We start from the raw sequence: 15,442 nt of genomic DNA on the forward strand, positions 1-15,442 counted from the left end.
ATATCCCTGACACTTTTTCTGTGCTGTCAGCTGTCTTTTAATGCATGCAAGGCCTTGGATTGTGATAAGTAAAATCTGTGGTTGCATGTAATGACAGCTGCACAGCTTTGTTCACCTAATCATGGGAAGGAAGAATGCTAAATTAAACCATTTTTTCACCAGGGCTGRACAGCAAATGAAGACCATATTTTATGTCTGCATTAGTGATTCTTACTATGCATGCGCAGGATGGCGCTGGACTTTTAGGTTTACATTGGAGTTTAACATTTGAAATTGTATCTGAGGTCTTTTATGTGCAAGAGGTGGTGATTCATCTTCGTTAGGTGCTTAGGTGCTGCTCAGAGTTCCTAGACTATCCCAGTAACTCAGTTTAAATGACAGAACAGAAAGATTGCAACTAGGACAACACTTCCCTTGRGGAAAGCATGTAATAGTGGGCAAAACTGTAAATAACCACCATGACTGACCTCTGCTGCTTGCAACTTGCCAGTTGCAAAACTGCAAATTATCACTGTGGCAAATAATTGCTGTGGCTGTTCCTTGCAGTGAACAGGGGAAAACCAGATGGGTTAGCATGCAGATGCCTCGTGGCTTTTAAGTCCTGCCAAAGGAGGAAGCAGTACTGATAGTGCCTGCTCTTCCTGGAATGCTGGTTRGGGAAAGGGAAAGGAAAGAGCCCTTGTAAATGCATTATGTACTGCTTCCAAAGCTTTGACTTCTCTTTGTGGCATTTTTCTTTAAAAAATTACTAATAAACTAATGGGCATTAGTCATCAGGGACGTCTCAGGCTATGTTTTGAGGTGGCAGTTGGGGATTTTTTGTTTTTCTTTTGTTGGTTGGTTTTGGTTTTTTTAAATCATTGTGACACAATCATTCACAGGCTGGATGAAAGCAATGTACAATTCACATTTCTGTGTTCCTTTTAATGATGTACCACCAGGTCTATGGAATAAATCTGTTCTAGGAATTATTAAGTAGTTCTTCTCCCTGCCTTGTACTCKCTATTGGAAATGCTAGCAGGTGGCYAAAAGAAGATAACATGTCTCATCTGGCTGAGAATACATCTCATTTGGCTTTGTTCAATCAGATATGGCATTTCTTCTGGCTACRTAAGTCTACCACTTTACTCTGCCATGTAAGTTGTACCTGTAGGGAACTTTTTCCCACTGTTTGTATCACAGGGCATAGTGCAGAGGAAGTCTGGAGGGAGGCCTCTATCTACTTGCCCTTCTCTGCCCTCTCCCACACCCTTAGTAGGGCTGTGCTTGAAGTCAGTTACRTGCAGAATAGATAACTCCCTTCTGCGTAAGTCTTATTKAATAAAAGCTCCAGCTATCAGGAAACAGTTGCATATTTTGTCTTGGTCGTATAAACTCCCTTTTGCTCACATCTGGTTATTCCTTGCAGTATTATCCTGAGTACATAAATAAATATATATATATATACACACACACATATATTCTCACTAAAAATATAATTTTTGTCAATGCTTATCTCATTTGATTCTTTTTGAGTAAGCTTTCACCAAACAGAGACTCTCACACGCAGACATGATGCAAGAAAATGTCTTCCTTCTATGTGACTTTTAAAGGACATTTAAATTGTGAATGGTTTCTTCTTCACTCCTTTCCTCTCTCAAGGTGATTACTTGAAGGTGAGATACTGTGTTGCTGAGTATTGGCAAGCGAGCATCAGTAGCAGTCATGACCAGCAAGACTGATCTAACGGCAGGAAAGTCATAGTCACTACAAAAGTCTCTGTCATGACATGGGACAGTTTTAGCTTGTTTAAAATAGGTGTTTAGACTTTGGTGTTAGAATGGTTTTCAAGGAGRATTGATTCTGTTTGTGCTAATCTTATAGTAAGTCCTTTGGGACACTGTAGTTTGTGTCCCGGGCTGATGAAAGCCCTTGTACTAACTGGTGTACATGGAAATCCTGCCACAGCACTCTGTTTCCCAGAGGGCTTCCATTCCCTCTTACCACAAGAMATGTATGCTCTGTTACACAGCTTAGAAGTTTCACAGTATGGAACGAGGATCTTGAATTTTCTGGTTTGCGCTGCTGCCACTTGGATTGCTCTGTTTAGGCCTCGGAACAAGGATCCTTGAACAGGATCAGACAGGTCAAGAAAACCTACAAACAAACCAGGAATAGAGCACTGTGATGTAACTGGCTGTAGCTGCATCTGGAGGTGGCTCCTGGTCAAGCGGCAGTAAATGTACTGATCGAACAGTTGAACATTTGTACAAAATGTGTGGTGTTTTTTGATTCTTTGTCCTCTCATCTAAATAAGAAGGGCATCCCTACTCTTTGTCTGTGTCTTACCTAATTACTCTTTACACATTTGTAAGTAAGYAGCATCTAAGCACCCCCAAAGAGGCAAAACCTGCAGAAATTATGAATTTTAAACTGCCAGTTAGTGTTTAATCACTGCTTACTTATCAGAAAAGAAGGTGTTGAGGGGGAAGGCTTTGTAGAATAAACTTCTGCTTCCAGGGAACTGAAGAAATTAATTTTTTTCTTTCTTTGCCTCTGCCAAAAGAGCAATACATCTCCAAGGATAATTTTCATGTCATTTAGAAGCAGTACTGCTGTTCTTCCAGGCCACCAGGAGTTAGGTTTTCTTCCCACATGTTTTGTTTTTTAAATCAACCTCCTTGGACTCCACCAACATCCACCCCTCCTCTTCCTCATCCCTCCCCACCCACAAAGACAAACATGCGCTTCCTGTCTTCTGGAGCAGGGTAATGGTTTTAGTTTGGTACATACCTTCTGTGGAATATATTAATGGGTTTTGTTGCTATTTTATTGATACTTATCATAAACGGTCTTCTCCCTGCCTGCCCCTGTTCTGACTGGCCTAGCAACTTTTCTTTATCAGGACTGTTGGAATGTAAGGCTGCTTTGAATGCTTCTTCCTGGGGTAATGAGTCATACTTGGACTTTAGTAGTATTTCCGTCGTGATGCAGGCAGTTTGAAGGCATTGGTTTTCATATCATGGGGTTATGCCAAGCCTTCACTTCAAGGCAGGGGAGCAAATGTCTGCCCATTCCTGGAAAGTGGCTCACTTCTGAGTCACTTGGCTTCTGTTCAGAAGAAAAGATGAGGGAAGGAAGATCTTCTCATATCCAGCTTTTCCTGCAGCAAAATCTGGAATAATTTTACCATTGGGTAGCAGTTGCTGCAGTCTCAAAGCAAAACAATTCTCCTCCCTGCCAYTGAAATATAATTGGTGTTCCCTTGTGTCCCAGCAGTTGGCGGCATCCAGCTGGATCTGGAAGCTGAGTAAAAAGCAGTTTGATTTCTGGTGACCTGAGGCAAAATTTGAGCAGAAGCAAAACTTAGCTTCTCTAGTGGATAGACTTTGTAGAAATAAAACGAGAATTCTGCATCACTAGTCCTGAAATATTTTCAGACTGTCTTTCCAAACTGGATGTGAAAAGAAGCGTTAATGGTGAGGCTTGGATTAAATAAGCAATTGGCTAAGTATTTTGACCTGTTTATCTGGGAGTTAATTCAGTGGAAGCAAATGTYCCTATCATGGTGATCTTTGCATTAGTAACTGTCTTATGCCTCTGGCAAACTGGCAAGTTTCTGGTTGATGTGTTGCCTACTCATACACCTGGAGCAAACAGCTCAGTGCYCTTCAGCGTGGTTACTTGCCAGTTCAGTGATTTTTCCATTAGAAGCCCCAGGAGCAGAACATGTAAAGCAGAGGCTTGGGCTGTTTCAGAAAACTTGTTAGCAAGAGCTCCTGCAGATGAGTCTTGGTTTTCTATGGTCAGATCTGGCTCTGATGTGACCTTCGCCTGCCAGAGGTTGCCAGGCTGTGAGCATAACATTAGGAGAAATTCATCAGATACTTACCTCAGTATCTCTTATTGTGAACCTGAGCATTTTCAAGTTTCTTTCTGCTCTCACTGATAATGTCTGGTTTGCAATGACAGATGAGAATACAAAGAATGCAACTGGCTGCTGTCCACAAATAGGCCTTCTCACACACTTACGTTCCCACACACTTTTAGTTTTGCATTTTTATAAAACACAGTATTTCAGTTTTCCCAGACTTATATACAGAAAGCCAGTGTGCTTACAGCAAGCCGTCCAAACACTTTGTGGACTGCCTTTTTAGGGTTTTTGAATATAAAATGTTTGAATCCACATTCCAAAAGTTCTGCTGTTCACAATTCAGCTCTGACTATCCTAGTTGAAGACAGGTTAGCCGGTGCTCTTATTGCAGAAGAATTCCTTCTCCCTATGGGGAGTTTTGTGTATACAAGACAAGAGGCAAGAAGTGGACTCTATTCAGGGGATTGTTGCTTGCTTGTTTCAATAAAATATTCCTATCTTTCTGATCATAAATATTTGATCTGTCTGTTTGCTTCGAAAGCTTTTGTGAGTTCCAGATAAAGTCACTTTAATGTTAAGATCCTTGTCACTGGATTTAACTGGTGAATTTGAGTGACGCAAATGTACTCAGTGAGAATAGCAGCAGTGTTTGGTGTTTACTGCAGGCAGGTTACTGTTTYGTGTGTAGTTAGCAGCAGGTTATGGTTTGTATTTGGTTAGTGGGAAATTTAATCCAGGTCAGTAGAAATTGTTTAAGTGCTGACTTCTGGAAAGACAGCMGAAAAGAAGCCTTCTGGAGGAGATCTGTAGTCTGAATCCAGAAGTAGAAGGACAGAAAGCCTTAAAGCTGACAGCTTGACAGCTGCACTCTGTACAACCTTATTCCAGCATAGTGTTTGCATGTTAATGTGTGTTAAATAAATGAATGAAAAATCTACTAGGCTTCCTTCAGATAGCTGTGTATCTGAAGAAATTTAAGTGCATGCAAAACCGATCTTGAAAATCATTGTAGTTACATTAAGGGGTTTCTAGCAATAGCTGCTTGTTAGGGTTAGGAGTATTTCCAACTTTTTGTTCCATGCTTTGTGAAATAGGATGAAGCTTTATTCAGTAAAATGGCCAGATAACCTTGTGAGTTCAGTATYGTTGAATGGAGTTATGTGCAGCTAAATGTCTCTTGTAAAATCCCATCAGTGGAATTCTGTTCTCAGTCCGGAGTATTGCTCTTAGATTTGTCAGATACAAATGTTGATACTTTGCTTAAAATTCAATTTCAATGCTAGTTTTCCAACTGTTGACCTTGCATCTCAGTAGTGTTTGCAGCATGATACCTTCATAATCAGATTTGTCTCACTGGGATATGGCTTTTGGCAAGACAAAGCTGAGGGACTGGTAAGACTGTCATTTTAGTTTGGCACCAGTCTTGAAAACTGTAGCTGAGYTGGAGATGTGTCTGGTTTGTCCCTTTTGCACCTGAGAGGTGTGGGCCAGTACACTTGGAAATCTGACATGCTGTCGAGTAAAAACAGCTTTATTTTGCTGCTATGGGTTAATCTGTAGGGTAATGTGACTGTATCCAATTGCATTATAGTTCTCCCTGGTTTTCAGTGGAGCCTGCATAAATTGCTGTTTGCTGTCAGACTGATAAAGAAGCACATCTGTCTAACCACCGATGCTGTAATTTGTTGCATGTAATTTGTTTAAAAGGTTTCCCAATAGAAGAGTGGAGGTTGAAAAAATCAGGGAATTGATGTAAGCTAGTGCTTTTGTTTCTTGCAGGTTAAGACTCTGACTGCATATTAGATGTAGACAAGCAAAATGTGCTGCTACTGTGATGCAGGTGCCTGTCTTTGCTTCCCAGCCTTCCCAGAGAGTCTTTGTTCACTGCCGTTCACCAGACAGGAGAACAAAAACTCTTGCAAGAACCTAACTTCAGGGAATCTCTCTGTGTCTGACATTCCTCACACAATTGTGTCAGGAAGACTCCTGTATTTTTCTTGTCTGGTGTTTCATCCAAAGAAGTGTTACTAAGGGGCTGTAAAATGACATTGRGTTTATTACTGCCTGGTGACATTTACAGATGTGCTTGATTTGGGAAAATGAGCTTTCATGTTATCAGAACTTTTWAAAATAGTGCAACTACCCTGTTGGACCTCTTGTTACTGCATTCTTTAGTTTGAGATGAAGGAARTATCTATTGGCATCTGACCATTACAGAATGGTCCAGTTGTTTCTTAGTCTGTTGCATCCTTTTRGAAGACAAGCTGTAGAATTTCACCTGTTGTGTTCTGTAAACAATTACTAATGCATTTTCTTGGCTTCATAGCTGTTCTGCTTCTGAATGTTGTATCCCCTAATTCTTTCCAAACTCTTTTCAGGAATACAATGCATCTATGTGTAATGCTGATGAATTATTTAGGGCTATTCAGGTGTTTAGGGTGGCTGATGGAAAGGTTACCTACTTGACTAGTGGATCTCTGCCTCTTCTGTATGTGAGTATCAGAATTGCTCACCAGGTGGGAGAAAAATACCAACTCGAGTCTTGTATCACATAGTCTTGTCTCAGTTTCTGTACCTCTCCTGGTCAGGCTCTTGGTTTTACACAGGTGCCCAAACTTCTGGAGCCTGATTCTGTCATAACTGCTGATCTGCAAGAACAAGAATTATTTGTGGGAGTCTTCCAGACTGTTAGCAAAATCARTGCTGTCAAACCTTCAGTTTTTACTTCTTCCATTAGCTATTAATTTAATGAACATAATTGTATAAAAATATACTTTTCATTACCAATAAGAATTTAAATTATGTAATTCATAMAAGTGATTTTTTTAAGTGGCTTTAGCACAGTTTTAGACTTTCTAGTCATTCCAATGACTAGTTTAGCCCTTAGAGCTGTCACTGTTGGAGGCTGTAAAATTACCATGAGAAATGCTTCATTGCAAATGTTCTGTTGGCTTCTACTACCTGATTCTTGAATATCAAATTTGCACTGAGCTATCTGTGTGTATAATGCTAATACTGTTTGTGGTACAGATTCAGTTGTGCTGTCGTTTATTGAAAGGAAATTTTTCTGATTTAACTTCTAGTAAAATCACTTCTATTTACAAACACTCTGAGATGAACTTTCAAGCATATTTATAGGAAGCTTTACAGAAGAGATTGTAGAGCTATGTGTATAAGTGGATGTGCATGCAAGCCTATGTTTTTATATATCACAGAATCACAGAATACACTGAGTTGGAAGGTATCCACAAGGATTATTAAGTCCAGCTCCTGGCCCTGCACTTCTCTCCCTCTGGGTTTTAGCTTTTCCTAGAAAATCCTGCTTTAGGATCAAATACTTGTAAATTATCCTGTCTGATCCTTATTCAAGTGTGATGCTTAGGTCCTCTTGATAAAAGAAAAATGTCAATCAAGAGTTCTTGTGCTGAAATATATTCACACACAATGGGCCAATAGCGTYGCTGTATTTGGCATGCAAATTTGTGTTTGGCACTTAAAACTGATCTGGTGGAATCGTGGCATGTGTTCCTCAGAAATGCATGTTTCTTGGTGTAGCATTGACTAGTTCCACAGTACTGAAAGATAAACAGATGCATACCACATTTTTTACTTTAGAAGTARTAAAATGTTTATCTTTTTGATCTAGGAGTATTCAAGAGAGCTGTGTATTCTTTCTAATACAGCTTCTTAATGCAGCATTTTTTCTTGATGTGGTTGTTCATAACTAGAAATTAGCAGGATCAATCTTGCATGAATTTACATACGCATCAATTTTGGTGGATGTTTCTTCAAATTCACTTTCTCTTTAATGTGCAAATTAAATAATATTTTTCCAAGGAGTAAGGTCACTGTCATTTTGCCGACTTTTCACAGTTCTTTGAAGTTATTTGGAGAAATTACTTGATTATAATGTTTTTGTTGATAGATGAATTGATTTGTGACTTTTGTTATAGTAACAAAACTGCTTAAATCTTTGCTTCATTTCCTGAGTCCTTTAGTAGCTTTACAATTTGCTACAAATATTGGCATTCTTATTTTGTCATTGCAGTAGTCAGTATAAGCACATAACATCTGAAGTTGGAAGGGATCTCTTGATATTATCTAATAAAAAACCTTGTTCAAGCAGGGTTAGCTAAACTAGGTTGCCTATGCCTATGTCCAGTGAGATCTTGAATATTTCCACAGATGGATACTTCACAGCATTGTCAGGCAACCTATTTCTATGCTTGRCCATTATCACAATCAATTATGTGTTTTCTTGTGTCCAGATGGAGTTGCATATAGTTTGGCTTGTGCCTTTTACAGCTTGTCATGTCACTGGGCATTGCCAATAAAAGTCTGTCTCCACTCTCTTACATCAGGTATTTATATACRTTGATAAAGTCCCCACTAAAACTTACTATTTTGCTGAAACTTCCTGCASTATTCTGCGTCTTTCTTGTACTGGGCAAGTGAGAACTGGACCCAGCAGTCCAGATATGGCCTCACCAGTGCTGAGCTGCGGGGAAGCATCACAACTCTTGATCTGTGTTCAACACTTGTAGTGCAGCCCAGGCTAGCACTGTCCCTCACTCCTGTGAGGATGCATTGCTGGCGCATGTTTAACTTGCTGTCGTGCAGGACCCTCTGCTGAGCAGCTTTCTAGTGTGTTAGACTGCAGTTTTCCAGCATCTCCAGATCCCTTTGAACGGAGTGAGTGATAGCCACCTGGTCTATCACTCACTCCACCCAGTTTTGAATCAGTAGGAGTGACCATGGCTTTGCCTAACCAAGACTTTGCGAACTTCAAAGAATGCAGACACTTCCCGTGACCTATCCCAGGGCTGCACCACACAYCAGGGGAAGAAGTTACCCCCATAGTACCAATTGCATCTCTTGAGCTACCCCTTCTGTCTGTTTTTCCTTACTGCTTCTTCTCATTTCCTTACTGCTTCTTCTGCCCAAGAAAGTTTGGTCCTGACCGCTTTTCAGGCAGCTGAGAGCTGCTGTCACATCCCCCTTGATGTGAGCTAAGCTCACAATGCTTTTGTTTTGCATTTTTACTCTAGTCCTAGTTTGTTTTTTGCTGATACTCTGTAGGCGTAAATGTAGATAATTTTTTTTATCAGCATATATAATTGTACTATGGCATTAATTTTTTATATTCTTTGTGTCTTCAAATTGCACTTCAGAACAATCTCCTCCTGAAGAGTTAACTGCGCACGAATTTTAGTGTTCTTTGGAGTTTATATACAGTTGCTTCCATGTGTGCTTTACACTGGCTGACAGGGATTGTKTGCTTCCTGCAATCTGGCTCTGCACAAGCTGGGAAATATTTGTGGAGGCACAAAGCTGTGGTTGTTAACTGGAGCAAACTTTAGCTTCCAGCCAGTTACCAATGTAGGGGTAGAATTTGGAAGTCTTGTACAAGCTTGTCATCTCTATAATTATGTGGCTATTAAGAAATGGGTGGAAGCTGAATRCTCTAAAATTATAGACTGTAATGATAAGACACAGTTAGTAGTGATTCTGATGCAATTTTCCTCCTTGCCAACAGAGTTTCAACAGCAGGAAGGCATGAAGTCCCATCAGAAAAACATGCAGCTCTATGACACACCCTATGAACCAGAAGGCAGTGGTGTGGAATCCGATTCTGAAAGTGTGGTGAGTCACCGTTTACGAGAAAGCAAATTGCCACAGGATGATGACAGGCCTGCAGATGAGTATGATCAGCCGTGGGAGTGGAACAAAGTCACCATCCCAGCTTTGGCAGGTAGGATTCCTAGATCCCAGCCAGAAAATTCTGTCTCACAGTTATAGCACATGTACTTGCCTTCAAGTATTTATGCTCTTTTGATGTATGTGTGAAGAAATGTCTGAAAAGTAAATGTGGGCCACCTCAAATCTTTATGGGCTGTAGAAATATGGAACATTGCACTTTTTTGCCTGGTACTTCAGCCAACCTGTTGTCAGTCATCTTTGCTGTTGTTTCATATTACTAAAACTTCTGATTCTCCCACACCTTGTCCCTACAGCCATTTTAATGGATAATATGTAGATAGTGTTTATTGTTGAGTGTCTCCATAATAAGGAAGTTGCTTTGCAGGGTCCTGAAATTGTGGAGCTATTTTCAAAGGGACAGTGATGAGAGTGTTGGGGATGAGGAAGGAAGAAAAGGGATGTGGCTCTGGGCGGGAGCATGGAAGAAGCCTGAGAGCAATGATTACTATGTAGTCAGTGTGCATTTATCCTAGGTAAATCCTGCTTGACAAACCTGTTTGCTTTGTGTGGTTACTGGATCTCTTAATGGAAAGAGAGAAGTAGGTGTCATCTATGTTGACTTTAGCTTTCAGCATGTTGTGCTGTGGCATCAGCTGTGTTTGGAATGTTGGGTGGACATTAGATGGGTGGACTAGTAGATTTGTGAAAAGCTATCAGTGTCATTRACCTCAAATGGCAGCGTTAGTGATTCATCCTCTTCCTGGAATCTGGTTATAAGTGTGGTTCCTCTGAGGCTATGTCCTGGAACTCTTCCTGTTTAGCATACTTATTAGTAACCCAGAGCAGAAGGGGAGGAAATGCCCCTTATCAAGCTTGGAATAACACCCAAGGGAGGGGAAGGTGTCTGCAAAACTACTACTCTGAGGCACCTGAACAGGCTGGGCAAATGCCCTAACAACARCCTTAAAAAAGCTAGTGAGAGAGGATGCAAAGAGCTACCTCTGGAGCAGACTAATCCCCTGCAGTAGTATGGAATTAGAATTGGTTGACTTTCTGGGATACAGCTTTGCTAGAAGGGTTTAAGGAGTCTTGGGGGAAAGTGGATTAAATGTGGCTAGCAGCTCACCATGATGAAGGCTAGCCACATGCTGGCCTGTGTGAATAGGCCATAAGATGAGGCAAAGTGACTGCTTCTCTTTACTTCACATTTCTGGGATTATGCTGTGGCAGGATTTTGATACAAGAGGGATTTCGATACATGTTGTCAGCACAGAGCCACCAAAATTACAAGGAACTGCAGCTGAGAGAACTGGGCTTGCTTGGCCTGGAGAAGAGAAAACTTTGGGTGGGACATAATGGGAACTTTCCAATGCATATGAGGAGATCCTCAACAATATGGAGCCAGTTTCTTCTGAGCAAATGAGCAGGTGTGTGATGGGAAAATGAGATATAAGATGAATCAGGAGAGGTTCTGAGTCAATATRGGAAGTTGTTTTTTTAATCTGCAAGAACAGTTAATCATTGGAATCAATTGTCCAAGAAGCTCTTGCAGTCTCCACATTCAGATTTTTTTCATCCTGTGTGAAGCAATGACTGGATAAACAACCTGATCTGATCACATAGCTTCTCACACAAGGACGCTGATTGTGTGCTACCCAGAAGTAATTTTTCTTTCAAAAACCAGCAACTACTTTTCTTGACAATGCTGAAATACAAGCCTTGGAACAGTACACTTCTGTTTCCAGTGAGATCACGTTTCATAAATTTTTCAAATAGTGATACAGCAGCCACAGAAACTGGATTATTAGTTTTAAAAGTTGAGTCTTAAGAGTCTAATGTGTGCATATGTAAATCAAAGCCCTTCTGTTTCATGTTTTGGTCATATTATATGAAATAGATGAGTTTTAATTCATTTGGAGTCTGTCTTAAGCTCTGTATTCATCTTTGTGCCCATGTTTTTAGTCTTTACCAGTCTTTTTARTCTCTATCTATTTTTCAGTTTGTGTACATATCACTGTAAATTAACAAGGTCAGTCCAATACAAAATTTTATGATTGGTTTATGTGTAAACATTTTTTCAAGTATTATGGAGTTATGAAAGCACACAGAACAAAATACTGCTTTACAGAACTAATAGACTAAAAGAGGTATTATGATATGGTTGGGTTACTTACAGGTTCAGCATGGAGAATTCTTACTTAAAATAAGAAAATAAACACTTTTTGAGATTAATTAGATTTCTCTGATTGCATCTGCCATTCATTATAGATTAGTTTGTTTTAGGTGCCAAGTTATTTGTCACAGGAAATGTCTAGGGATTGGTTGAAAGGACAGTTGCAAGTTGCTGATCCATCTATTGTCTCCATACTTCATCTAAGTCCTAGGAGTTGTAAATGTTTAAAATAATGAAAGAAGAGGTCCAGCTTTGAAGTTTGGAATGGTGGAAAGGCTGCAATAAAGAAGTGTTGGTCCTCTGCTGAGATGTGTGAAGTCTTCTGACTTACTCAGTGGTTCTACGGGGTAGCCCAGAAAGGATTTTTTCYAGTTCTTGACTGAAGTGGCTTTTTCTGAAAAGTGAAGTGTTGGTCTAAGGAGTATTAAAAAATGTAGCAATGGTAAGTCCCACTTTGCAGGCCCACAACGATGAGTCCATCKCCCAATTACATGGACCTCTGGAGTTCCAAAATCACATTTTTCTGAGAAATTCATCTGAAGGAAACAACAGATATTTGTAATGTGAACTGCAGACACAGAGAATTATGCAGCAAATGTTTTTCATTTGTCAGGTGATAGAGCATAGAAACAAACCAAAAGGCTACCAAAGTAATGTTAGAATTATCATGAACTTAATTACTCATGCAAGTCTTTGAAGGAAAAAAGTTGTTGTTCTGCCATGATTTCAAGATTTGTTGCTGAAGCATAGCTAAAACCTGCTTATCTCCAACATTGTCTTTGAGATTTGCCAGAATGAAAGTGTGCACAAGCTATGAAATCTGCTCAGGTTGAGGGGAGTGTGTGCTCTGAATCCTAAGCATGGGACTGGGGCTGGTGTMATGCTGGCATTGTGGGTGAAACAAGCTGTGCAATTCTGCAGTGCTGAGAGATGTGTCTCTGTGTAGCAGAGCTGGAATGCAGCATTTTGACTGTCTGCAGCTTGAGGTCTTCCACAAACAAATTTGGGTTTGTTTTATTGGAAACTGTACAGCWGAAGTTAAAATGTGTTTTTGTATGAGAAGTGAACAGATCTTGTTAGAACTCCTGCTGAGCTGGGCAGACTGGTTTGCCCAGAAGAGTTGAGGCTGGCAAAGTAACAAAAACAAAATAGCTTTCAGGTACACAAGTCTGGCTAGAAATGGAGATAACACCCGGGAGATCCSCACTGGGKAAATAGAAGATGGCACGGGCATCAGAYGGCCCGTTCAAKAATGTCACACTGACACTGTCTTCCRCTGAGTTTATGGGAAATACGTCATCTTCAAACTGTCATGTGGGCACAGAAAACCTTTGGGTAAAGGAAATGCATGTGAAGTCTGTAAAGCCCGTCTTAGTATTGCTTTATAAAATACATGGCCCAGTGAGCAAGAGGGCCATTTGGTAGTAGCTTCCAGCACTGATTACAGACTCCTGGAAGGAGGAGTTATAAATGACAGACTTTTGCTGGCTTCTGCTGCTGTGGCATGGGAAGGTGGTGCCTAGGTCCCTGAGGGATTTAAAGCAAGGGTGCTGGCATGCTACAGTCACAGGGGTATGGTAGCAGTCATAGGGCAGTGGAGAGGCTACCTGGAGAGTGTACAAATGTCAGGTATTGCAGTCAGTTCCATAGCTGCAATGGCTGAATATACTTCAGCTTTGTTTAAGAGAGGATTCATAGCAGCCAAAACTCTTGACCTGATTACAGCATTGGCTGGGTGGGTACCTGACTGGGTATCATACTTGTCGCTTTAATCTGCCTGGGTATTCCTTCAAGACTGCTTCTTCCTGACAAATTAACTCACAACAAAGWAAAAAGAGAAAAGACCAGAATTCCAGAGACATGTCTGAACTTTTAACAGAGAAAAAAAAGCCCAACATTTAAAAGTATCTGAGATTTGACTTTGTCCTACTTTTGGAGAACAGTTCTATCTCTAAGCATCACATTAGTAACTTTTTACACAGGCACATAGAGAAAACGAAAGAGGGAATGTTTTTAAACTAAAAGAGGGGAGATTAAGATTAGATGTTAGGAAGAAATTGTTTGGTGAAGCACTCAAAACAGATTACCCTGTGTGACACTGTGAATGACCCATCCCTGGAACTGTTCAAGGCCAGGTTGGATGGGGCTCTGGTGGATGGTCTGGTGGATAAAATCACTGCCTATGGTGGCATCTCCCTGCCATTGGGGGTTGCAAATAGATAATCATTAAAGTCACTTCCAACCCAAGTCATTCTGCGATTCTGTGTTGTAAAGATACACAGAACTGAGTTTAGTTTTTGAAATGAATTTTTTGGTGTCTGAAAGATATGCCTTGTTCAGAAGGTGACATTCAGCTCACTGGTTTTCAGAGAATCGCCAAGTTACATCCTTGTGTTTTCCTTACAGTTAAAATAATAATACTGCTCTTATATGTCACGGGCAAGTGCGCACATGCAAAGTTGCTTGTTGTTATGCTAATCGGCTTTCATTATCCAGTAATGAGGTTAAATCTGAATTTATATTAAGAAAGAATCAGCTTATTTCTGCCATGCATACATAGGAATGTGATTGAATACATTTGCCCAAATTTTGCAATAAAAAAAAACATTTGTGCCTACTTTCTCTGACTAGAGGAGGGATTTGGAAGTGTCCTAAGCCTCATGACAAAATCATAAAAAGATTAAGAAAAAACAGCTCCGAAACTCTTTCCTCATCCAACATGTCTCTGCATTATCTTCTTGAACATGAACATTGCAGTTTTCTGCTTTAAAAGACTGCTTTARAACACTGAGTACTGCCACCCATATGCCTAATTTGGCTGTGTTTACAGTAAGTTCTCTTCTAAATGCATGAGTCCTGTAAGTTTTGTAGGGAGTTTACCTTGTAACGTTTTTCCCACGATTGCTGTTGAAACTCACAAAGGGGCTGATTGAGCTGCTCATACTTGTAAGCATTGTTATTTTTAWCTCCTTACTCACAGAAGCTTCTCTGCCTGATTCTCACTAGATGACCTTAAAATAAAATCATCTGCAGCTGGGAGGGTTCATTTTTGATAAAGCAGCAAACCTAAGAAGGTGACGACAGTCAGGAATATGGTGTGGGTAGATTTTTTCACTGTTCCTGTCAACATTCTGCCCTTTAATTTTTAATTTTTTTTTTTAATTGTGATATATGGAGTCTGTAAGTGTAGAATGAGGATGCTGACATGATTAGTGTGTGCTTGACTACACTAATGTTGCAGTGCTCTAATAAATTACAGCTTTGCAAAATAAGTTGTATTGCTTTTCTCGGAATAATACAGTTAGTAAGACAAATGAGAAAAGGCTGTTTTTCTCTTTTTTTGGTCTGTTTCCTAGATTTTAAAGACAAAATCTTTGTGCAAGCTAAATGGATGCACTGTTAATTCTTTGTTGCTTGACAGTATTTCTGATTTGGGTGTTAGCTGCCTGATTTGCACTCAGATCGGTGTTAGGATGATGCGCTGTAAACTGAGGCAAACCGAAGGTCTCATTTGCTTTTGGAATTGCGGCAGGTGACTGAAGGCTTGTTGCTGTGACTTATTTAAGGGCATGATCTCTGGAGGATCAAAATATCAAATGTTAAGATAAGCACTAGTTATTTTAACAAGGTTTAGAAGAATTTTGTTACTGGAAAAGCARGAGGGTTTTAGGACTGTGCTTTGCATAGTAAGAAACGCCTTTATGTGATACCTATAA

General features: G+C 40.1%; 1 protein-coding gene across 1 annotated transcript in view; it reads left to right on the top strand.

Annotated features, from left to right (window-relative positions):
- Positions 1–15,442, top strand: part of SHB (SH2 domain containing adaptor protein B) — a 57,535-nt gene that overhangs the window by 26,542 nt on the left and 15,551 nt on the right. The window contains exon 3 of the mRNA XM_057373076.1: positions 9,390–9,605. Within this exon, the coding sequence (XP_057229059.1) occupies positions 9,390–9,605 (216 nt within the window). The remainder of the gene's footprint in view (positions 1–9,389; positions 9,606–15,442) is intronic.

This window comes from Malurus melanocephalus, unplaced genomic scaffold (genome assembly GCF_030028575.1).
Source record: "Malurus melanocephalus ecotype Western Australia unplaced genomic scaffold, MMel_1.1 scaffold_184, whole genome shotgun sequence".
NCBI lineage: Eukaryota > Metazoa > Chordata > Aves > Passeriformes > Maluridae > Malurus > Malurus melanocephalus.